This window comes from Pseudochaenichthys georgianus, unplaced genomic scaffold (assembly GCF_902827115.2).
Source record: "Pseudochaenichthys georgianus unplaced genomic scaffold, fPseGeo1.2 scaffold_224_arrow_ctg1, whole genome shotgun sequence".
NCBI classification, from domain to species: domain Eukaryota; kingdom Metazoa; phylum Chordata; class Actinopteri; order Perciformes; family Channichthyidae; genus Pseudochaenichthys; species Pseudochaenichthys georgianus.
In genome coordinates this window covers 138,762-165,670 of record NW_027262877.1, presented here as the reverse complement: position 1 = coordinate 165,670, position 26,909 = coordinate 138,762, and the positions used below count along the sequence as shown (strand labels likewise).

The following is a 26,909-nucleotide window of genomic DNA, read 5'->3' as shown; positions in this document are numbered from 1 at the left end:
TGTTGTAATCATTATTTTAATACTTTTTGCTGACACTAGGTGGGGCTGTACCCCACCTGCCCCTAATGACCAGTCGCCACTGTTCCTGTCTCATGTTTGGTTACTTCCCGGCCTCCTTTACTGGTAAGGATACATGTGTTAACTGTAGTATAGTTGTTAGGTTGGAGGCGGGAATCATAGCCATAGAAGCCCGGCTCCGCATCTTAGAAAGTAACTCAGCTACAGTAAAGCCCATGTTAGCCGGTGCGGACCGGCCAACGGTAGCTCCTCTTAGCCGTCCCCCGGCAACTCCCGAGCAGCAGGGAGACTGGGAGGCTGTTCAGAAGAGGCATAACGCGAAACCCGCAGGTCCCCACCAACCCGTTCACGAATCTAACAGATATTCCCCACTCAGCGAGACACCCGCTGAGAAGCCAACTCTGGTTATTGGTAGCTCTATTATGAGACACGTGAATCTAGAGACCGAAGCCTCCACAGTCACATCACAGTTTCCACGTCAGGTGTTATGCTAGCAGCAACACACGGAGCTAACTCCATTATACAAACATGGGTTAATGATTAGAGGAAACTGAGTTACTCTTTATGTTGTTAAAGTTTCAGCTATTCTGTTCACAGTTCTGTCTTCAGATTATTTAATACCATTTGTTAAAACATTGTTGTTTCTTTTGATGTGAAATATTATTTATTTAGTTTAAATAAAAAGCAATGTTAATTTTGTTCACAATTTGTTAAGTTAATTTAATAATATATGTATCTTTGAATCAAGTATTCATCTTTATTGTCTTCATTGTTAGTTTCCACATGCCTAAAGCAACCTCAAGCTACATCTAAAAGTTGATGGCTAAATAAGAGCGCTTGAGAAATTGTGCAAGGCAGACAGTAATAGTCCGAATAGTCGATTAATCGTTTCATTAATCGAAAGATTAATCGATTATCAAATGAGTCGTTTGTTGCAGCCCTATTGTAGTTGTCTCATGTATAAATAAAACGTGTTATTCAGCAACCCTTGCAATTTGGGATTTTATTTTTGGTTGGTAGACCTCGGTGATCTGGTCATTTCAAAAGTAGCTCACCAGCCAAAAAAGTGTGGGCACCCCTGGTGTAGATGATCAGACAGGAAGCAAAGGCATGGCCAAAGGTTTGCCTTCTGGACTCTGGAGGCCAGAAGCTGGCTGGAGGGAACCCTTCAGCCAGTGTTCAGAGTGCCACGACAGGTTATCTCCCTCGAGAGGGAGCAGCAGACCCCGCCTCGCCCCCAGTGAAGAGACATGTATTCTGAACTGAAATGCCTCTCGGTCAAACTGCTTGTTTATCTTTTGCAGGCTGGTGCATGAACACACTAACAGTTGTTTTTCAGTAATCTAGCACCTCTTCGAAGACACCTTTGATTTATTAATAATAATAATGAAACGAGAATTATGATACTGTCGAAGGAACAGTGTTTAACAGTGTTGTTTTCTTTTGAATAATAATGAAACGAGAATTATAAACATACCCAAAACTAAATTAACAGTGTTGTTTAATATACATATAAAAGACTATATTTTTGAAATTCTCAACTAAATTAAGAGAATATATATATATATATATATATATATATATATAAACATTCATGTGAACGTGCGTTGACCGTCACGTGCTCCGTCACGTGACCTGTGTGTGCGGTTCTGTAACTGCGGTTCTGTAACTGCTGTCTCCGACGCTGCACCTTCATACTATTGGAGTATATTGGAGTAACCGAGAGGAGAAGAAGGAGAAAAGAAGAGGTGAGTGGATTAAACACCTGCAGAGGTTTCATTAAGTGTATTTACACCTCTTAGTTTACAGTTAATCACGAATCAGAAGTTATCCTATTTAACACAACAGCTATAATCTTGGAAGAAAGAAACTCACAAAAAAACTGTGCGACAAAAATAGTCTCAATCTATCTTTAAATAAAGTCTAACAGCTACAGTCTAACAGCAACAGTCTGAAAGCTAACGGCTATCGGCTAACAGCTACAGTTATTATTCCAGTTCGGCTCTGGGGAGTAACAGTTTATTTGTAATGCTCAGCTGACTTTATGTTAGTTATTTATTACACCAGTTGTCTTTAAGACGGTTTGAGTTGTTGTGTTGGTGCTCTTTGCCATAGATATGGTTTTAAAGGTATGCTAACTAGCTTATTAGCATCGTCATTCACTGCGACGTAGCATTTTTCCCATTGAAATGAATGTGGTTCTTCAGTTAGCTGCTAACGCTAAGCTAAGCGACGGTTTCGCTCATTAGATAAATAGATATACTTTATTTAAATAATGATTTATCTTAAACTGGGAAATGATTGTGTCCCAGCAGAAGTGTTTTCAGGCATTACACGAGTTAAACATATTTAAAAGATGCAATAAGATAATACAAATGAAGCATTAGCAGCAAGTATACACACAGGACACATATCACTAGAGTATCTAAAGAATACACAATATACAGAGAATACTGTATACATGGAGTACACTAAACAGTCTCACTAGCTAATGTTTTCTTTCTGTATTAACTTAGTGATAGTTTCACACGGATAGCGTTATAACCGTGGTTCAAACATCCATTAATGTCAATTTCTATGTGAATAAAGTCATTTTAATGAAATAAAAGTGAACTAACTGTGAGCTGTAAATTAGAATGTAAGTTGCTACACAGATTATGATGAATTATATCTAAATATTTGTATTATATTAATAATAATTTACACAGAAAACCAAGTTGTTATCGTAATGGTTAAAGTCATGTGCATGTAACGTTAATAACTATCTGACCTTTCTATCATGTTCTCCTCTGCTTAGCATCACATTGACCAAATGGATCCATTTGGACCATGTTTACGTCACAGCAGCAGAGATGAGACAAGGCACTGCACGTGGTGTGATAAAACACTACATAGAAGCATCCAGAAATAGAACATATCATTGAATAAACTCTTTGAATTCCTCCTCTTCACTGCTGACAGATTATGATGAATTATATCTAAATATTTGTATTATATTAATAATGAAGCAGCTCTGTGGTCTTCATCAGGACAGCTGATGAGCAGCATGGAGGAGAAGAAGGAGGCCCCTGGAGCTCAGGTCAGTGTGCACTTCATCACAAGATATTCCTAATTCCAGCGTTTCCGCCAGGCGGGCGTCTTGCCTTCATTTGACGCCCTTATTCAGCTCGGAGCGCCATCTACTAGGGGTGTGACGCAGGCCTCGACATTAAGGACTGCCCGATGGCCCGGGGCCGTCTAGTATCTAGCTCGGGCAAGGAAGCCTCACCTGCTGGGTGCCCCATCGGGCAGTCTATCATGCCAGTATCATGCAGCTCGCGGATCCAGTAGTGAGGGACCCGACAGTGAAACTAAACATATCTATAACTAGTTACGGTAGTTTGAGAGGTCATTGAAATAGCTACGTGTGATATCCTAACCTGAAGTGTGTGTTTTGTCCGCTCACCGCTGCAGCTGATCTCTCTCTCCTCGTCAGATTAGACTTCACTCGCGTTTATGTCCATATCGATCAGATGCAGCTAGTTCTAGCTAATGATAGACTACCTGCTTATTAAAAGACACCTAAACAATAAGTGTCGCTATGCAACCGGGTGAGGCCGCAAAGTATAGCGCAGCATTATGCATGTGTTTACATGCCCACCGGAACCCCGAGGCATTACCAACAGATCAACGCACAATCAACCCATCCAGGACATCTCTTTCTCCACATTACGTGTTAGACATTAGAGTTGACTCTTCTTGTCTGTCACATACTCTTCTGGTCTGTCACATCCTCTTCTTGTCTGTCACATACTCTTCTTGTCTGTCACATCCTCTTCTTGTCTGTCACACACTCTTCTTGTCTGTCACATCCTCTTCTGGTCTGTCACATCCTCTTCTTGTCTGTCACATACTCTTCTTGTCTGTCACATCCTCTTCTTGTCTGTCACATCCTCTTCTTGTCTGTCACATACTCTTCTTGTCTGTCACATCCTCTTCTTGTCTGTCACATCCTCTTCTTGTCTGTCACATACTCTTCTTGTCTGTCACATCCTCTTCTTGTCTGTCACATACTCTTGTCTGTCACATCCTCTTCTTGTCTGTCACATCCTCTTCTTGTCTGTCACATCCTCTTCTTGTCTGTCACATCCTCTTCTTGTCTGTCACATCCTCTTCTGGTCTGTCACATCCTCTTCTTGTCTGTCACATACTCTTCTTGTCTGTCACATCCTCTTCTTGTCTGTCACATCCTCTTCTTGTCTGTCACATCCTCTTCTTGTCTGTCACATACTCTTCTTGTCTGTCACATCCTCTTCTTGTCTGTCACATACTCTTCTTGTCTGTCACATACTCTTCTTGTCTGTCACATCCTCTTCTTGTCTGTCACATACTCTTCTTGTCTGTCACATCCTCTTCTTGTCTGTCACATCCTCTTCTTGTCTGTCACACACTCTTCTTGTCTGTCACATACTCTTCTTGTCTGTCACATAAGTGGCGTAACTGAAGGATCCACACTTGTGTTTTTCAAAGCACACAAATGTGTTCCGTTTCATGTTCATGTAACTAAAATCCAAACACAGAAAGTTGTACAGATGTACTTTTGATCCTCACATATTAGTTTTCCGGTTAAAACCTCTGCACCTGCAAACAACCCGCTCTCTGTGCACGGATCGCTGGGCCTTCGTGTGTGGGGTTTTGAGACTCTCCTGACGCTCAGCAGATCCGTACTTGTAATTTGTTCTATCTATAGCCAATCAGATGTCTCCTCAATTCTAAGCCAATCACATGAGCGCGCCCCACGAGGGTATGATTTATTGCGTTTATGACGCTTCATGTACGCATTGTGCGCAGTCCGGTCAGCTCGCTAAACAGAGGGCGGAGCTTCAGGTGATCCTGCAGAGCTGCGTGTCTCCGTCAGACTCAGCAGCTGATCTGATCTCTCTCTCGCCGGTTACACTTCACTCGCCTTTATGTCCATATCGATCAGATCCAGCTCTCCTGATCGGCCTTTATAGAGAGCACCGATCAAACTATTAAGAGTGAACATCGGCCGTAATGACCGGCGGGGCTCCCCCCCCCGTTGACAGTGACCTGTCAACGGCTCAACGCTAACTTTTAAAAGTGGTTGCCAGGCTGGCAGCCAGGCATCAGCTTTTGGTTGCCAAAACTGAAAATACGGTTTTCGTTTTTAGACAGCTTATATTTTAAATAATGAAGATACTATCCAGTTATACGTTACGCGGCTGGCAATACATCGAACTTTCACTCATTTGAAAAGGCATCACCGAACGTGAATATCACCGGTACCAAAAGAAAACAGACTGAAGTGCAAACCCAACTCCCGCTAGCATGTAGCCTCCACCGCTCGCAGAGAGTTCAGACCGAGCCAGAGCTATTACCAACGCCAAGCATCCTCGTGTTGCCATGGTAGCAAAGCGCTACCTGGCTGTGCTGCCTCTGTCCCTAGAGAGGGTGTTCTCCACAGCAGGAGACATGCTAGTGCCAGCAGATCTGCCCTTTCTGCAGCCATGTGGACGAGTTCATCTTTCTTTAGACGACATGAAAACACAACGACAAGCAAGTCCTGATGCCAAGCTGCTGCTCAGGAACAGTGCAGTTCAGATGCAGGTTATTTCAGTTCATCCACAAGCTGCACCTCAATGTTCATTTCATTAGATTCTGTATTTATTTGAGTGAATATTCAGTTTAATAATAAATTAAAAACTATATATTTTATGTTTTGTGATAATTGTTTCTGCGGTACCGAAAACGTACCGGACTGAACCGTGACCTAAAACCCGAGGTACGTACGGAACCAAAATGTTTGTGAACCGTTACACCCCTACCATATACTGAGACATAAATAAAGCAGCGACTGTATTCGCCATGACACGGACAGTCTGTGGTTTGTACTTGTTTAGCTTCCGCCATATTTGACAACTCCATACGGAAACTCTAATAGGACATTTGACGTCTAGACGGCTGCCCGATTTGCATCGTGCATGCGCGAGTCATAAACTCTCAAATATCTTTATTAAAATATTTTGTTATTTGAAATAAAATGAAGGACATTCACAGTTAATGTAATTAGATATAAATTATGAATGCCATACATATTGCATACATTCAGTCAATATTTCTTCAGCATGTGTGATGGCTGTCCAACAGAAGTTACATCCATTTCTCACTTATTCTGACAATGCACTTAACCCAATAAAATGACCCAACAAAAGGAGTTGCTCAATAATAGTGAAGTCACGTTGTAATAACAATAACTCGTCTCTCTCGTTCAGATTAATATTGTGGGGTTTTTTGAGTGTTCTTTTTCTGCTTTGCCAAACGCCACTGTGTCAAATGTCCCATTAGAGTTGCCGTATGGAGTTGTCAAAACTGGCGGACCATCTCGCACATGCGCACTGCAGATGGGGCAGAGCTGCAGATCGGGTAGTGACACACTTTGAAGATGACGTCACGGCTCCGCCTACACTGCGTTACTATAGTTACTGCCCCAGTTCCTAAACTGTATTGGAAACGCAGCATAAAGTGAGCCTGGCCTACCAAGGCCTAACTATACCGTGCTAAGCCGTGCGAGGCCCTGCAGTGGAAAGGCGCCATAAGTGGATGTCATTGAAGACCTTTCCAAGAGCAGTCTCAGTGCTGTGGTTTGGACGAAAGCCTGGCTGGAACACATCCAAACAGTTATTTACATGCAAGAAATTACTCAACTGTTGAAAAACTACTTGTTCAATGATCGTACCTAGAAATGGGAGGTTTGATATGGGCCTGTAATTGGTCATTACTGAAGCATCTAGATCAGGGGTCACCAACCTTTTTTAGGATGAGGGCTACTTTCAAAAAATAAAACAAGTCGGGGGCTACTTTTACTCCTCTTTTCTTTTCTTTTTTTTGCAGTGTTTTTTGCAGTGTATATATTTAGCACATTTTAACATTATTATATGCTACCTTTACCCTTTGTGTGCTGTTTGGGCCTGTGGGACCCGTTTTCAGTGTTTACTAAAAGAAAATGTATGCAATTTAATTATTTTAACCTGCTTTATTTGGGGGTGGGCCTCACATCCTGTAGGGGGGGGCCTCACATCCTGTAGGGGGGGGCCTCACCTCCTATGGGAGCAATCCCGGGAAGATTTTTTTTTAAATGTTGAAGTGAAATGCATCAATCTGGTGCACTTTGAGCACAAAATGAATTTATGGATAAAGCTCTCAACACTCAGATGAAAGGGAGCTGTATACTTTTCAATAATCCAAACATTTTTAGAATATCACAACCAATAACAAATCATTTAAACTTGTTTATTCATATCTTGTGTTACCTAGTTAGCGTTCTTTCTTTTTATTTATGCATATTTTACTAATCACTCCCCTTTTAAACTGTTTTTTGTACTGTCCTAGTGTACACATTGGAATTATCTCTCTCTGAGTGCTCCTCCGTGGCGATGACGGCATGCGTTAAAAAAAAATAATAAACATATTTGTAAAGTGGACATGTCCCCAGTGGAGTTTACGCCGTGTCTGTGCGTCAAGTGGAATAAATATATATGCAAGTTACAACACACAGAGTAAAACTCTGGCCCTCATGTGTTGTATCTGGCATGATAGGCTGTTCAATGGGGCTGATGTGTAGATTCTGCCAGAAGGAAAATCAGCGGGGAGGTGCCACATTGCTTTTCTTCCCGACTGCAACGCTGTTCCCGGAAATCAAGCAAGAACGTGATTGGTCGATATTCATAGTGGGGGGGAGGAGGGGTGTTAGATAGATATAGAGTTATAGTAAGTAGATAGAGTTCGCTATGATTTAGGTTTCGTTTATGCATGGGGTAGATTCTTTTAATTACATTTCCTTTTTTTTGGTGTGTATTTTATACATTTTGGATTTTCTTGGCGAGTGACTTGACTCGGACTCGCGCACTGATTGACGCGTCTCGGACTTGGACTCGTGAATTCTCGCACAGGATGACTTGGACTCGGACTCGGACTCGTGAATTCCCCCCCCCACGATGACTCGGACTCGACTCGTACATTGACGCTCCGACTTGGACTCGGACTCGAGCACATTTTCTCTGGAGTCTGATGTCCTCTATCCTGTATGGCGAGTTCACGTACTGGGCCCCGCTGTTCCAGTCTAGAGATATCTAGAGACACACCCCGTATCATGCTGTATGCTTTCACACATTCTGCTTCCACATTGGGAAAGAGCAAAATGCTCGTTATGTGGAAACAATATAGAAGAGAAGGCTCCGTAACACATTACTCTAAGGATCGAGTTCAGACATATAGGCTGTCTTGAACACGATCATCAGAGTAACGTGATCTACGTGGCGCCTCACGTTGACCCTGCGGGCGACTGAGTGCCCACGGGCACCGTGTTGGCTACCCCTGATCTAGATTATTCTTTTTTAAGAGCGGTTTAATGACTGCAGTGTTCAGGGCCTGTGGAAAAACACCTGAGTGAAGAGACTTGTTTACTATGTGAAGTAGATCTGAGGCCATGCAAGGAAAAGCATCTTTGGAGGACTTCAGAAGTTGAATAATGTCCTCTAGGTTTCTATCATTAATCTGATGGAACTGTGTCATGGTGTCTGAATTGATGTTAGGTGGACACGGAGACAACACATCTGCTGTACCTGATGCAGAGGCACTGACTGCTGGTCTGGTGTTCTGAGTGGGGGGATACTGACACTGGGGGGTTAGAGTCTGTCCACGGTAGCATTGTTTTTGTTTTTGGCAATGATGTCGGAGAAGAAAGACTGTCGTCCAATTTACAATTCCAAATGATAAATGTCTGTACCTCAACAAGACCACAACAAGATGGCGCCTGTGTCGGCCCGCCGCTCCCTGAGTTTAGGACTAGCTATCCTGTTTATTTTCTATGTTTGTCAGAATGTGTCTGCTCTGCTCACCTATGATCGCCAAGCTCTCCTCCACCTCAGACCCTCATTGGAGTTGATACTGCTGCCCAAACTCACATCCGACTACCATACATCATCGTCGTCCCCTCTACTGTGGGATATTCCCTCATACCTTCGACGGCAGCCTCACCGAAAGCGCTTCAGACGCCGGGGAAAGCGCGCTGGTGCGCTGGTCCACCTAAGGACATACCTGAGGGATTCTTCTGCTGCTTCTTCACGCCTCGGATGCCACGGCCCTCCCGCTGCACGACATCATTGGATTCGGGGTATTCTTCCGGAGCTGCGGCCTCTGCTGGTTCCGCTGGCAGCCCCTCCAGCTCCTCCAGCCGGACTGACCGGCCCGCGCGGTGTCCAGCCCGCTAATCTTCGTCAGCTGAGACGCTCTACACCTTCTGCCAGACCGGAGCCGGAGCGTCAACTTAGCATGGCCTTGCTTAATGCTAGGTCAATAGCTAACAAGACGTTTCTGCTCAATGACTTCTTCACCTCTCGTCAACTGGACTTCATGTTTCTGACGGAGACCTGGGTCCATGCTGGCGAGTATACTCCGTTCTCTGAACTTGTTCCTCCTGACTGTACTTTCTTCAGCTCCCCCCGTACCACCGGCCATGGTGGGGGCATAGCATCAGTGTTTAGAGCTAGCCTCCAATGCAGATTGCTTCACCCTGTAACAAGCTACGCTAGCTTTGAGTTACAGCTGTTTGAACTGAATCCGGCCTCGCCTGTGCTCTGCGCTGTTGTATATCGTCCACCAAAATGCAATAAGGACTTCATAAATGACTTTTCTGACTTTCTGTCCGGGATCATGGTGAAATATGATCGTGTTTTGATCTCCGGAGATTTTAATGTGCATGTGTGTTGCGAGTCAAAACCCCTGGTTAGGGACTTTTTAAATCTCCTCAATTCTTTTGGTCTAGTTCAGTCCGTGGCTGGCCCAACACACGAAAAAGGACACATTTTAGATTTAGTATTATCGTTCGGACTATCTGTATTTGTGGATGAAATCTGTGAAGCAACAGGTATCTCAGACCATTTACCTGTTGTGTTTACAACCTCGATCCCTAGCGCAGGGCTCGAGTCGCGAGCCCCTGCATGTCGTCTGCGTTTAATTAACCCATTGACGGCCTCACAGTTTTCTGATGTTTTTAATGCTTCTCTGATCTGTAAATTAGAGATGAACTGTGCTTTTAGTGCTGATGAGCTTATCTCTATGTTTGACTCCGTCACATGCTGAGTCAGTCCATTGAATTGATCTATTTAAAACAAGGGACAGTGTTCATTAAGCAACATATTAAAAACATGTCAAAGTACTCCATTAGCCAACAGGCTAGTTTTCACCGATAGTCCCTTTGCCAGATGGTGACATCCTAAAAGCAATAATAAAAATACCACGACATTGTTATACCATTGTACATATTTACAATAGATGACATCACTGAATACAGATGAGAGCAAGTCATGATAATAAATACAAAATGTACAATACGCACTCATACACACACCTACACCCACACATCAGTGCTGACACTGTTGGTTATCAATGAGCCACTTTGTAACACTGTGCTTGAATGTGTAGTAGGATGAGGACTCTCATTGGTTGAGGTATTGAATTCCATTGATGGGATGCGTGGAATGAAAGACAGCCTGGCTGAATGCGCTCTTCCTAAATGGGATGGTGCGTCTCCCCTAGCCGCACCTCGAGTAGCCCTGGTTGAGGTGGGCTTTAGGCTGATGCAGCCAGAGGAGGAGGAGCCAACCCACAAGTGGTCTTATAAACTAAGCAGATGTTTTTGTAAACTATGAGATTTCCCCAGCTGAACAGATTATACTTTTTAACAATGTGACAATGATGATACCGGAATGGCTTTGTGTCTCGTGTTCTGAGTGCTTGTTTATACAGTGATTCCAGTGGCCTTAGAGCTGCAGAGTGAGCATCAGACCAGCTGATCAGACAGTAGTAGATGTGGGAGAGGACCATGGAGTGAAGGTATAGCTTAGCTGCTGCAGATGATAGCAAGTTTCTAATGTATCTGTAATTTCACAGATTGAACTTTACTTTATTGCAGACCTTTTTGATATGGGTTTTAAATTGAGGTTTGTGTCAATATGTACTCCTCAGTACTTGTACTCCGAGACGACCTGAAGTCTCCTTCCAGAAAATAAAACATCTTGTTCTGTTATAATGCTGTGGTCCTTGGAGAAGAACATACACACTGTCTTTGAGACATTTGGTTGCAAACAATTATTGGTAAGCCAGGATGTAGTATTCTCCAACACATCAGTGACCTTGGTAGCAGCCTCTTCTGCGGTTCTGCCATGAGTAAAAACAACTGTATCATCAGCATACATTAATACATCACATTCTCCACACACAGAAGGCAGATCATTTATGTACATACTAAACAGGATTGGGCCCAATACAGAGCCCTGTGGTACTCCAGTTGACAAACACTAGACTTATGGTTCTCAATTTGAACACAAGGAGCTGTTGTTGAGATGATTGATGATTTGTTTGGCAATCAATTTCTCAAATACCTTGGATACTATGGGTAAGATACTGATGGGCCTATAGTTGGATGTCATGAGAGGGTCCCCACCATAGGTATCAAGAACACAAAAACAGTTCTTTAGCCCCTCTGTCCTGGGGGTTGTCAACATGGATGTTAAAATCACCAACAATGACTAGACGGTCAAAGTCAAATCACACTATAGGCAGCAGTTCAGTAAAGTCATCAAAAGAAGCTAAAAGAAGCTGAGAGCACAGCTGAACTCCCACAGCCCTGGGGCCCTACATTGGTTGTGATGACAGGGTTTGGTCAAGTTGCTCTCTCCTGGTGAGGAAAGCAGCATACCAGTAAATCAGGGATGGATTTACTTCCATTTTGGCCATTTTTGACACCAAGATGTCTGCTTGGAGCTGCGTACCTGGACTCACATTCAGGTTCAGGTCCGGACTCAAGTCCAGAGGTTCAGGTTCAGGTCCAGACTCATAACTCCGGACCTGAACCCATGGCTTGTGTCAAGTTGTGTGAGTAACTAAAGTGAACTTATTGTGAGCTAATTATTAATTTAAAATTAACTCATCAAATTCAAACTCATCAGGTTTATTGCGCTCCCTTCCAACTTGTGTCCACATTTCTCTACAAAGTACAAATGTAAAAAAAACACTGTTTGCCACTTAGTCTACAAATGACTTATGACAGCAACTACAGTGAACGACTACAAAGTTCAAACATTTATTTCATTTACTAAACTAAAGTAACCAAACAGTCCCTGAGCTGACTGAGCCTAAATCCCTAAAGCGTTGCTGAAGGTAGAGTGTAGAGTAGACTATACGCATTACACTGTTACACACCTACTATGTACAGTATACACTGTAGTGGCTGTACAGTCAGAGTGTACTGTACTGTCTGTACACCATGTCTTTTCTACAACTCTACATGTGTACATTATACAGGAGTACATACTACATACATAGTGTTGTACATACATACTGTCAATGTTGATATGGCGTAATTTTGAATTAAATACACTATTTAATTTAAATCAGTTTTATTCTTAAAAAACGGGAAGTTCACACTATTAACTTAATACTTTTATTCTGAAAATCATTCAGTTCCGGTTAGCATTAGCATGTGGCGAAATGCTACGTTTTCAAACCGTGAATCGAAGGTGAAATGACATGTGATGTTGTACAACGAGTACACTGGGATTAGCACTCATTTATTGACGCTGAATAACGTTTATCAGGGAATGTTTAAATAACCACAGACACCAGAATATATGTAAGTGCTAGTTTTTTTGCGAGTCCGGTTTTAACCGGACTTGAACCGAAACTTTTGACAAGTCCAGTACCGGTTCGGCGTACCGGTACGCAGCACTATGTCTGCTTGTATTGTGTTGCTGCTGAGAAGTCTAGGAAGAGGGCTCTTGCATAGGTGTGGCGTTTATTTATCATTAACAAAGCATTTGTCCAGGATAGTGTCTTTCCTGCTGTGATCCCTAACACACTGCTGGAACCCAGGTAACAGTCTCCAGGCGACATTGCTTCATGTCCCGAGCACTATTGCCGGTGCATCGGTGGCTGAGTTGCAGCATCGTAGATTGGAGCCAACTTTCCGTGAAACATAATCAAGAGGCCTCGAGAAATTCATGACAGTACCTTGTGTGTGTCCTTAGTGTGTCCACGTTGTTGCTCAATGAGCGCAGGTTTGTGAGAACAAATAACTCTACACCCCTGCCCCAAATGTCCCTAAAATGAAGTCCGAGTTTGAAATATATCTCAAATAATGTATGTATTTCCCCACATAAACATAACAGTCTGCAATGAAACGGCCGTCTCCTGTGCGCTCCACTTCCTACTTTCTCCTGCGAACGAGATACTTTCTCTCTCTTTTTTTTCTTTCATTGCCCTCTAGGGGCTTCGTACAATACAAATGCAAATATTCTATTTTAAAAAGTAAAGTCCTTTCGAGTCGTCTGTCTCAAGCCTAAGTCTCAGGTCATGAATTCAAAGTCAAGTCGAGTCTTTTATCAATGTTAGTCAAGCAAGTCTCAAGTCAAAAAATAGGCAAGTCAAGTCATGTGACTCGAGTCAAGTCATGTGACTCGAGTCCCCCACCTCTGGTATATACTTTGGTTAGAATATTGCTGTATTACTGTATCAAATATAATAAAGACAAACAGTTGATAAGTAGTATTTTGTTAATTCAAGGTTTATATTAAGTGAGTTTTTATTGTGTTAACTTGTGTATTTATGCTTTTTAGATTGACTTTCTCTCTTTCTCTGTCCGTCTGTTCTAGAAACCGAAAGGAAGAGAGAGAGGTCACAGCTGTCAGCAATGTGACAAATCCTTTACATCATCTGGACATTTAAAGCGCCACCTGCGTATTCACACAGGAGAAAAACCGTACAGCTGTGAAGAGTGTGGGACAACTTTCACTAGATCAAGTCATCTCAAAAGACATCAACGTATTCACACAGGAGAAAAAACGTACAGCTGTGAAGAGTGTGGGACAACTTTCACTAGATCAAGTCATCTCAAAAGACATCAACGTATTCACACTGGAGAAAAACCTTACTGGTGTGAAGAGTGTGGGAAAACTTTCACTCAATCAGGTGATCTCAAATCACATCACCTATTCACACTGGAGAAAAACCTTACTGGTGTGTAGAGTGTGGGACAACTTTCACTACATCAGGTGCTCTCAAAACACATCAACGTATTCACACTGGAGAAAAACCTTACAGCTGTGAAGAGTGTGGGAAAACTTTCACTACATCATGTGCTCTCAAATCACATCTTCGTGTTCACTCAGAAAAAAAACCATAGTGGGTTTCAGAGTGTAGGAGCCGCAATTAAGCATGTTTAGTTTTTTTCACAGTTTACAATAAACAATTCCCATCTATTGGCCTTGTGTTGGGTAATCCTTTTTTCCCCACCACCAAGTGTTCAAAATAACATTCAGGGTTTCCGCGGGGTCTTAAAAAGTATTACAAGTTGATCAATTTAGCGAAAATGAAGGCTATTAAACGATATTTTCCAAGGTATTAAGAAGGTCCACAGCAACGACAACATGAAACACCCTTTCATTTACTGCAACGACATGTCGGGAAACCCCCTCAAGGTATCAGGCTGAGAGGCTCTGGTACCTCATTCACACCAACGGTGTTTCAGGGCCGGTTCGGAGCTTGAAAAGCACCTGGGTTTTCCTCTTCACACCGCAGCGGAGCAGTCTCTTAGCTCCGGAATCCGGTTCGTTTCAAGCACCAACAAATTGTCCGGCCAGAGCAAAAGCACTGCATACGTCACGCTTACGTCGAGGCGGGGGCAGAGACAGATCAACTCCTGAACAACAACAACAAGCCGGCGTTTTATCCAGTTTGTACCAGAGATGGAGTACTCGAGTCGGACTTGAGTGCCGATTTTCGGGACTCGTGACTTGACTCGGACTCGCGCACTGATTGACGCGTCTCGGACTTGGACTCGTGAATTCTCGCACAGGATGACTTGGACTCGGACTCGGACTCGTGAATTCCCCCCCCCACGATGACTCGGACTCGACTCGTACATTGACGCTCCGACTTGGACTCGGACTCGAGCACATTTTCTCTGGAGTCTGATGTCCTCTATCCTGTATGGCGAGTTCACGTACTGGGCCCCGCTGTTCCAGTCTAGAGATGTCTAGAGACACACCCCGTATCATGCTGTATGCTTTCACACATTCTGCTTCCACATTGGGAAAGAGCAAAATGCTCGTTATGTGGAAACAATATAGAAGAGAAGGCTCCGTAACACATTACTCTAAGGATCGAGTTCAGACATATAGGCTGTCTTGAACACTATCATCAGAGTAACGTGATCTAATCAGTAAATAAAGATTCAGCCGATAACACGAAAGCACATGGCTACTTAACATGCAGAATGATGTCATTTTGCATGCTAAGTAGCCATGTGCTTTCTGGGGCTAAATCTTTATGGTAAACTGATTTAACCCGTAAAAGTTCCTTCAAAATAAGAGTCCCAATCTTATTACTATCAAAATAAAAGTGCAAAACTTTACCATAGGAAAATATTGGCATACAAATATAATCACTTCTCTAAAAGGTAACTCATTTTAAATATAGTTTATTTATATATAATATTAATATTAGAAATAAGCTTTATATTTGTATAGCACCTATTACAAGAATTGTAGCCAAACTCGCTTCACAGCAGTTCAATAGACAGGATAACAGCAATGTAGAGGAGCAGCTACATTTCAAAACATATATCCACGAAGATTAATACATGAAGACTTGTGACTCGGACTTGACTTGGACTCTTCTTAAGTGAATTGGACTCGGACTCGAGCAACACAGGTAATGATGACTCGGACTTGACTTAGACTCTTCTTAAGTGACTCGGAATTGGACTCGGACTCGAACACAGGTAATGATGACTCGGACTCGACTTGGACACTCCTTGGGTGACTCGGACTCGGACTCGACTACGACTCTCCCTTGGTGACTCGGACTTGGACTCGGACTCGAAGAGTGGTGACTCGAGGGTGACTTGGACTCGTGAATTGGTGACTTGACTACAACACTGGTGTGGTTGGGTTTTCCTCTTCACACCGCAGCGGAGCAGTCTCTTAGCTCCGGAATCCGGTTCGTTTCAAGCACCAACAAATTGTCCGGCCAGAGCAAAAGCACCGCATACGGCACGCTTTACGTCGAGGCGGGGGCAGGGGCAGATCAACTCCTGAACAACAACAACAAGCCGGCGTTTTATCCAGTTTGTACACAACGATGGAGAAACTTAACAAGAGTTTCAGAGTTTCTGCCATAGACTGTATATATAAAGGTTTCTGCTCATGGTGAAGCAACGTGTCTGCGTGTTAAGGTGGAACCTGAGCATTCACGTTGATAACCTCATTATACATCTATAAAACTATAAATATTAAACTTTACTTCACGTGTTCATTTGAGAACAGCTGTTACATTCCTGGGTGAAGGTTACAGTTCATTTAAATGAAAGATACAAAGTTACTCCACACTCATGGTTCAGTCCACCTTAAGAAATAAGACCGACCTCGGAAGCAGTTGTGTTTCAAAAAAACCTTTATTGACACGAGTACACTTTTTTATAAGAATATAACTAAACCACAGAAATGACTCCGTAAAAGCTGCAGATAGAGCCATAAGAAATGAATGCAACTGATTTCATCCGCGCAGTTTGGCTTTATGAAGCAGGCACGCAGACGGTTACGCCATGACGCAAACGATGAGGCAACGACGCATTACCAGTCGGACTCTGGGCGGTGTGAAAAGAGCCAGAGCTAAACCGAAGAACTGGTTCTGAACCTGAAAAGCTCTAGCACGGAGCTTGAACCGGAGTTGCGTTGGTGTGAAAGAGGTAAAGGTGGCCCCATGCATAGCGTGCCATAAAATGCTGCTTCTTATTTTAAGTTTCGTTGCTCCGCTCGGTGGGGGGGGGGGGGGGTATACCTGAGAGATATACAGCAGGAGAACACGCCGTCCACCGCGGAGAATAAACAGAAGGGCAACCATGCTCCGGGGTCTTCTTCGCTGCTTTTGGTGTATTTTGTGGCGGCAGCAGCGCCACTTACAGGCCTGGCATATGTACTACAGCGTTTCCAGTGGTCTAGTGTGAACGGACGCGTTAATGAATCGAATGCGTGTGAACGGAAGACTTTTTTGCGTTTGCGTTTTACTGTATGCGTCCTCGTGGGGCCGGGGTCTAAGCCAAACGATATCCGGTCACAGAGATCTGCTATTTTAAAGAGAGGAGGCTAGTCTGTCTGCACTCTGTTTAGCTAATCAATATAGTACATGTGAGGTAAAGTGTGACAATGGAACCGGTTAGAACTGGAAGTTGCGATGAGGTCTTTAAATGTATGGAAAGGGTCTTAAAGGTCTTCAAAGGTATTAAATCTGACTTCAGGATTCCTGCATAGACCCTGATATTGCACTATTCATATAAATAAGGTACACAGAAGTTTCCATTACATCATGCAACAAATAGGAGGTTTGACACTACAGTTTCCGAAGGCACTACACTACCCAGAATCCCCAGCTATCGTTTGGGACTACAACATCCGCCTTGCTTTACAAACCCCGTGATTAGTCATCAAGCCCTGTGATTGGATGTTGGAGTGGCAGTGCGGTTACGCTGAGCGTCAACAGCTCTTTGAAATGGAATGGAGCCACGGCAGACTTTCCAAACTGGAATGGGACAGCACATGTTGCAAATATGGCAGAATCCATCGATCAATCACCTTCCCTGACTCAAAGTCAGGGAAGGTGATTGTCAAGTGCCAAAATAAACTATGCAATAGATTGGACGTTAAGTACTTTGTCAGACTTCATATTTATCTGTGGATAACCCCAACGTGTTTTCCTTATTCAAGAAGACCTTAACTTAAAGTAATCTTTAATGTTTAAATAAAGCCCAGTTGGTCTGTTTTGCACTTCCTCCTGTTGATATCTTTGGACGTCCTGCACCAACTGTTTCATTGTAGAGATCACTACAGTATCTTCTTGATATGTTCTATTGTGTATGCAGGCTACTCTTAATATTTAAATGTTTTCATCGAATAAAACTTCTTCAACAACAACCTGCAATAACGTGCTTTCGCCACTAGGCGGCGCGGGTTGAAAACCAGTGGTGTAGTTAATAAAACATAACATCAAACAGAAGGTAAAGGAAGATCCAGGTTCAGTCTCTCGGTGTGAAGCTTATGCATCGCACCATGAACCTGGATAGACCTGGAACAGTCAGCTGCACGAGGAGCTGGAAAGGCAGTGAATTAATTAAAATGTGGAACTCTGACTTCATTTGAAGGACATGTCGGCCAGGGATGTAGAGCTATATGTTTAACCACCGGATCGGCCAATCAGGAGAGACTGCACCAGTCTGCCTTGACCTCTGTATTCATGTCTGTGACTCTCACAGTATCTGCTGCCCAGCTGCTTCATGGAAGACACCTCCTTCACTGCAGCACCAGGAGGCAGCACCAGGAGGCAGCGGGTGTGTTTCAGCCCCACACACACACACACACACACACACACACACACACACACACACACACACACACACACACACACACACACACACACACACACACACACACACACACACACACACACAGTCACACCTCTACACACAGACACACACACACACACACCTCTACACACGCACACCTCTACACACACGCACGCACGCACACCTCTACACACACACACACACACACCTCTACGAACACACACACACACACTTCTACACACACACACACACACACACACCTCTACACACACACACACACACACACACACACACCTCTACACACAGACACACACACACACCTCTACACACGCACACCTCTACACACACGCACACACGCACACCTCTACACACACACACACACACACACACACACACCTCTACGAACACACACGCGCACACACACCTCTACACACACACGCACACACACACACACATACACACGCACACACACCTCTACGAACACACACGCACACACACCTCTACACACACACACACACACACCTCTACACACACACCTCTACACGCACGCACACACACACACACACCTCTACGCACGCACACACACACACCTCTACACACACGCACGCACGCACACACACCTCTACACGCACACACACCTCTACGCACATCTACACACACACACACACACACACACACACACCACACACACACACCACACACCTCTACACACGCACACCTCTACACACACGCACACACGCACACCACCTCTACACACAGACACACACACACACACACACACACACACACACACACACACGCACACACCTCTACACAGACACACACACACACCTCTACACTCACACCTCTCCACACGTACACACACACACACACACACACACACACACAGTCACACCTCTACACACAGACACACACACACACACACCTCTACACACGCACACCTCTACACACACGCACACACGCACACCTCTACACACACACACACACACACACACACACACACACCTCTACGAACACACACACACACACACACACTTCTACACACACACACACGCACACCTCTACACACACACACACACACACACACCTCTACACACAGACACACACACACACCACAGTACACCTCCTACACAAGACACACACACACCTCTACACACGCACACCTCACACACACACACACACACACACACACCTCTACACACAGACACACACACACACACCTCTACACACGCACACCTCTACACACACGCACACACGCACACCTCTACACACACACACACACACACACCTCTACGAACACACACGCACACACACCTCTACACACACACGCACACACACACACACATACACACGCACACACACCTCTACGAACACACACGCACACACACCTCTCACACACACACACACACACACACCCACACACACACCTCTACACACACACCTCTACACACACACACACACACACCACACACCTCTACACACAGACACACACACACACCTCTACACACGCACACCTCTACACACACGCACACACGCACACCTCTACACACACACACACACACACACCTCTACGAACACACACGCGCACACACACCTCTACACACACACGCACACACACACACACATACACACGCACACACACCTCTACGAACACACACGCACACACACCTCTACACACACACACACACACACACACACACACACACACACCTCTACACACACACCTCTACACGCACGCACACACACACACACACCTCTACGCACGCACACACACACACCTCTACACACACGCACGCACGCACACACACCTCTACACGCACACACACCTCTACGCACATCTACACACACACACACACACACACACACACACACACACACACACACACACACACACACACCTCTACACACGCACACCTCTACACACACGCACACACGCACACACACCTCTACACACAGACACACACACACACACACACACACACACACACACACCCACACGCACACACCTCTACACAGACACACACACACACACTCACACCTCTCCACACGTACACACACACCTCTACACGCACACACACCTCCACACACACACACACACACACACACACACACACACACACACACACACAGTCACACCTCTACACACAGACACACACACACACACACCTCTACACACGCACACCTCTACACACACACACACACACACACACACACACACACCTCTACGAACACACACACACACACACACACACTTCTACACACACACACACGCACACCTCTACACACACACACACACACACACACACACCTCTACACACAGACACACACACACACACAGTCACACCTCTACACACAGACACACACACACCTCTACACACGCACACCTCTACACACACACACACACACACACACACCTCTACACACAGACACACACACACACACCTCTACACACGCACACCTCTACACACACGCACACACGCACACCTCTACACACACACACACACACCTCTACGAACACACACGCACACACACCTCTACACACACACGCACACACACACACATACACACGCACACACACCTCTACGAACACACACGCACACACACCTCTACACACACACACACACACACACACCTCTACACACACACCTCTACACGCACACACACCTCTACACGCACGCACGCACACACACACACACACACACACACCTCTACGCACGCACACACACACACCTCTACACACACACACACGCACGCACGCACACACACCTCTACACGCACACACACACACCTCTACGCACATCTACACACACACACACCTCTACACACGCACACACGCACACCTCTACACACACGCACACACGCACACCTCTACACACAGACACACACACACACGCACACACCTCTACACAGACACACACACACACACACACACTCACACCTCTCCACACGTACACACACACCTCTACACACACACGCACGCACACACACACACACACCTGATTTAAACGCAGACTTCTGTTGCTCCATGTTTCGTTGTTATCGTTTCACTGAGCGGAGAGAGTTGTGTTCTACCATTGGCAGAGGAGTAACACCAGGTGATGTCTGGTCCATGTTTCAGCAGATGAGTGGGGAAAGGAATCCATTAGAATGCCAGCTTTGGTTGATGGGGAGAGGCTGGCAGTGACGGATAAAGAGAAGGCAGGTATGTGAGGAAGGACACTTGCAGCAGTACATAGTGGGGAGCATCTCAGTGATATCCAGAGGCAGCAAACACAGCAGTTGCTAGCAGAGAATGAAAAGGTGAAGGAGAAGAGACAGGATGATAGGTCAGCTCTGGATGTGGAATTAGTGAGAGTGAGTAATGACGTGGGGGAACATTGAGAATGAAAGAGATAGTGGCAATAGTGTACGTTGACATTGAGAGGCGTATGACTCTGTGGAGGAGGGGCTACTGATCACATGGAGGAGGGGCTACTGACCACATGGAGGAGGGGCTACTGATCACATGGAGGAGGGGCTACTGACCACATGGAGGAGGGGCTACTGACCACATGGAGGAGGGGCTACTGATCACATGGAGGAGGGGCTACTGATCACATGGAGGAGGGGCTACTGATCACATGGAGGAGGGGCTACTGACCACATGGAGGAGGGGCTACTGACCACATGGAGGAGGGGCTACTGATCACATGGAGGAGGGGCTACTGATCACATGGAGGAGGGGCTACTGACCACATGGAGGAGGGGCTACTGACCACATGGAGGAGGGGCTACTGATCACATGGAGGAGAATGGGTATTGGAGGGAGAATGATCAATGGGGTAAGGGCCTTTTGAACAGACGGGACGTTTAGAGGAAAGGTTGGAGCAGATGTTTCCAGTTATTTAGAAATAGAAAACGGTATCCCCCGAGGGAGTGCAGTCAGTCCAATATTATTAACATCATGATTAATGACATGTTGACATGCTGAGACTCATGCATCCAATGGGCTCTACACGCAGAGGATGGGGCTCTGTGGATGAGGGGAAGACGTGCCCCATACGTAATGGAGAAGCTGGAGCGACTAAAGAAGTGGAGAGGTGGTCGTATAACTGGATTCAAAATGTCAGAGAGCAAGTCATGCTACATGGTATTTACAAACAAACGCAAGACTGATGGCCAACAGCCAACACTCTATGATCGTCCAATGACAAATCTGAATGCGTTCAAATACCTAGGACTGTGGTCTGATAGCAAGCACACATGGGACATGCATATTAATCAAGTGGAAACACAATGCTAAAAGTATTAAATGTATTGCGAGCTGTAGCTGGATGCAGCTGGGGCGCAGACAAACAAGCATTAGTAGACATGTACAGATCCATGATGAGGTCCACAACAGACTGTGGTTGCATAGCGTTTGGAGCAGCAGCAAAACATCACTTACAAACTGATAGACTGCAATATAAAGCCTTGAGGTGTGTATTGGAGCGATAAGTCAACTGTTAGCTTATCGCGACAGGCCTCTGCACACAATGAAACAGTGGAGACAAACATGTGCTTGGATTTCATTAGTGAATGAAACTGAGAGCCCTTTATAGTCTGTGTCCAATATTGTGTATTTGTATATATTGTATATATATATATGCTAAGGTCCCGCTGCTGACACCATAGCAGTCATTTAGTGCGCATATGTGTAATTAAATATCAAAATCTCACTCCAGCCAGGTACCCACATTTGGCAACCCTGGTTAGCTTCAGAGCTAGCAGTCTGTGTTGTAAACAAAGACAGGACGAGCTGGAAATGAAACAAACGATACTTAGAAACTGGTTAAAAGTTTCTGATGGAAGGAAACGACCTCTTCTCTCTTTGAATGTGGTTTATACCTTTCAGGTAACAGCAACAGCTAAAGCCTGACAATGAACCGTTTGGCTGCACCCGCACTGCGAGGGGGCCAAGTTCCCATCAGCAGAAACACGTGGGTTTGCTATCCTGGCTCCAAGATGGTGGAACGAGCTCCCAGTGACATCAGGACAGCAGAAAGCTCACACACCTTCCAGACTGAAACTCATCTCTCTGGACTCCACCTCCAGCCATAGAACTACGAACAAAGCACGTATATACTAACAAAGGAATGCATATGTTTAATAAGATGAGAGAAGAGTTACACATCATGTGAAACTAAAACTGGTATATTTAAGCAATAGCTCACGACATTTGACTTGTCCGTTTTATAACTACATATATATAATCAATGAGTGAATGTGTCTTTCAGACGCCCCTTGATTACATGATGGTTATTAAGTCACCTCAATATATTTCTGTTTTCTTTCTGCTGGTTCTCTGTCATTGAGGTGAGAGTTATCACGATGCGGGGAGAAACGGGACCAGTTCAAACAGGGAGACCTGGCAATATTGTACAAGTAGTTAATAATAATAAAAGACATTAAGAAAAAGGCATTTTAAACAGTCATTATAAAGCAACACAATCTACCTGCATTGCATTACTCTAAACGTGTAATAACGTGCTTTAACCAGTAGGTGGTTTGGGTTAAAAAGCTGTCAAGTTTACTGTGTTAACAAAATAAAATATACTGCTGTTTCTGGTTTAGTTTGCGACGGATATATTTATCTATTGTTTTGATATTTGTAACACAAAAGCGATGGAAAAACCCCACAGCGACACAGAAAAGATGGTCTTAACATGACCCAGCGGTCTATAGTTAATAAAAAACAATAATGTGAAAACTAAATATTACTAACTTTATTGTGAAATTCAAACTGAACGGTAAAAGAATAGTCTCCGGTCTATAGAGAGGCGAAGTCCCTCCCCTTCCGGGAGCCTCCATGGGACCCCGGAAGCGGAAAATTATACATTGAAGTCAATGGAGAGAGAAAAGTTATCTTTTGATCCCGTTTGAATTGTGCCACGAATGACTCATATGATGTTTGTCAATTTAAAAGAACATTTTGCAAGTCAAAAAAATAAAAATTTGTCTTAAAACTGTGAAGTTACACATTTCTTTGTGTGAAACCGCTCGGTGAACTACAGGTCTCTGGTCTCGCACAATACGCGTCACCATCACAAAGACGGCCGTAACGTTAGCAAATTTCACCTGTTTCTTTCAGAATGAGAATAAAAGTATACAACGAGGTGAACATCACTACAAGTCTGGGCACGTTGAGAGCTGAACATACACGAAAGGGGAGTTAGTCGGTTCTGTAAGAGCAGCGGGACTGGCTTTACAAGGTTTCGGTGAGTAATATGAGTGCAATGTGTAACGTTAATGTCAGCTAGCTAACATTAGCTAACAAGGTACACTAACGTGTTTTGTTTCAGTAACTAGTTTTCTCCTTAAGAACTTCGTGGTCTCTGTGTATGCTGTGGATAACATTAGTGTTCACAAATAATAATAATTAATTCCTTAAATGTATTATAGTGCTTTTCCAGATGCTCAAAGCACTTCACAAATACACATTACACATATTTTTATACATGCAATGGTCACTGTGGACAATACCCACAGGAGCAAGTTCAGGTGAAGTGTCTTGCCCAAGGACACACCGGCTTTACAGACGCAGCAGCGGCGGGTTTCACCCCTTGATCTGATGATCATTGCACAGCGCACTGCGCCACACCGTCCATCTTCACGCCTCGAGGTCATCGAGGTACACATTAGTATCATATGGTGGCGGCGGGAGCGGGTTTCGAACTGGAGTTCCCCAGCACCCCCCTTGATCTGATGATCAGATGCACAGACTCCCGTGTTTTGTTTTAGTTGCTCTTCAGATTGAAGCTGCCAGTTTCATATTGACTATACTGACCGTCTCTGCTACTTTGTTGTGTGGACCAGAAGGAGGAGATCATCATCCCCATCCCCAAAGACCCTGCATGGCATGGAAATCTCCTCCTCCTGGAGAACTTCTACACCCAGCATATGCTCCCTGTGTTGGCCAGTAGAGAGGAGGACATTTAAATAAACATACTCTTAACACCCTCAGACTCTGCGTTGTGTTCCGTATGTGTGATGGGTGTTATGCAGAGGGGAGGAAAACAGGACACAGCAGATTGGGATTGTGGTGGAGACGCTGAGCAGTTATTTAATTGTTGCATGTCCAAAACGCTGCGGCGCGGCTGCTCACAGGAACCCGCAAGTTTGACCACATCACACCAGTTCTGGCTTCGCTCCACCGGCTTCCTGTCCATTTCAGAGTGCATTTTAAGATTTTATTGTTTGTTTTTAAATCTCTTAATGGGCTGGCCCCAGAGTACATCTCCGACCTCTTGCAGGTGTACACCCCCTCAAGGGCTTTGAGGTCGGCTGATCAGCTGCTGCTTGTAGTCCCAAAAACAAAGAAAAAGACCAGGGGAGACCGAGCGTTCTCATCGGTAGCCCCCAGGCTCTGGAACTACCTGCCCCCTCATGTTAAATTGTCGCCCACTCTTGAAGCTTTTAAGTCCCGCCTAAAAACCCACCTATTTTCCCTCGCTTACCAGTCAGTCAGTCTGAGCTATGTCATACCTATTTGTATGCTTTCACTGTCTGTCCATAGCCTTTATGTGCCTTGTATTTATTCTTATGTGTGCTTTTTTAATCTATTCGTGTAATATTATATTTTATTATAATGTTATGTTCATTGTGAAGCACTTTGGCAAACCCTCTGTTTTTAAACTGTGCTATATAAATAAAGTGGATTGGATTTAATTGTTGCATGTAATTATTATTATATTGCGTGCTTCTTAGTTATTCCATCTTTTGCTGTAACATGGATCTGTATGTCACTCTATATTTAAATCTCTACGGACTGATTTCAGTGGGATGGCAAGTTCCTATCTTTAAACATTTATTAGTTTTTTCTCAGAACAGATTTGATTTTCTGAAGTTAATTTAACTTTGCGACCATGTAAGGTCATTATTAAAAAGGTACAATCAATTTGTTTAGGGTTGACTAAAATAATGAAAAACATTCATTTGGATGATTTACTGACAGAATAAGAAACTCAATGAAGCTCTACTCACCTGTTCCTTTTTATAAAGTGAAACAGTTGAAACGATTGATTTTAGTAAACTTAAAAACAACCTTCTCCAAAAGCTATCAAGGAATATACCGACTACTTGTTTTAGAACTTTATTACATATTTGTATATAGTTTGAATGATCCATAGTCGACAGAAGCTTGTGTTTACACTGACCTGTCACTCATATATTAATGTCTTTGTAACTTCAGTAAACCACTACCTCACTCATTTCTTTCATTCATCACGGTTCAGTAAACTAAGTGACACATGAACCGGTTTGAAAACAGCTAAGCTCCCTTTCTCTTGTGTCCATACACTTGGCCCTTTCTCTTTTCCATGTGGAAAAGGGAAGCTGCATATTCTGCTTTTCTCATCTGGCTCCCTGTCTGCTCGTCTACAATGAGAAAATGATATGCCACATGGATGTCGGTGCAGTC

The 26,909-nt window shown here is 44.3% G+C and overlaps 2 protein-coding genes across 2 annotated transcripts in view; one reads left to right on the top strand and one right to left on the bottom strand.

Moving 5' to 3' along the window:
* The window catches only part of LOC117441978 (zinc finger protein 678-like), a 76,713-nt gene extending 62,390 nt beyond the window's left edge, over positions 1–14,323 (top strand). The window contains exon 5 of the mRNA XM_071202320.1: positions 13,757–14,323. Within this exon, the coding sequence (XP_071058421.1) occupies positions 13,757–14,099 (343 nt within the window). The 3' untranslated portion in view covers positions 14,100–14,323. The remainder of the gene's footprint in view (positions 1–13,756) is intronic.
* LOC117441976 (zinc finger protein 721-like) overlaps positions 1–26,909 on the bottom strand; it is a 243,453-nt gene that overhangs the window by 138,931 nt on the left and 77,613 nt on the right. The gene's annotated exons all lie outside the window — the stretch shown is intronic.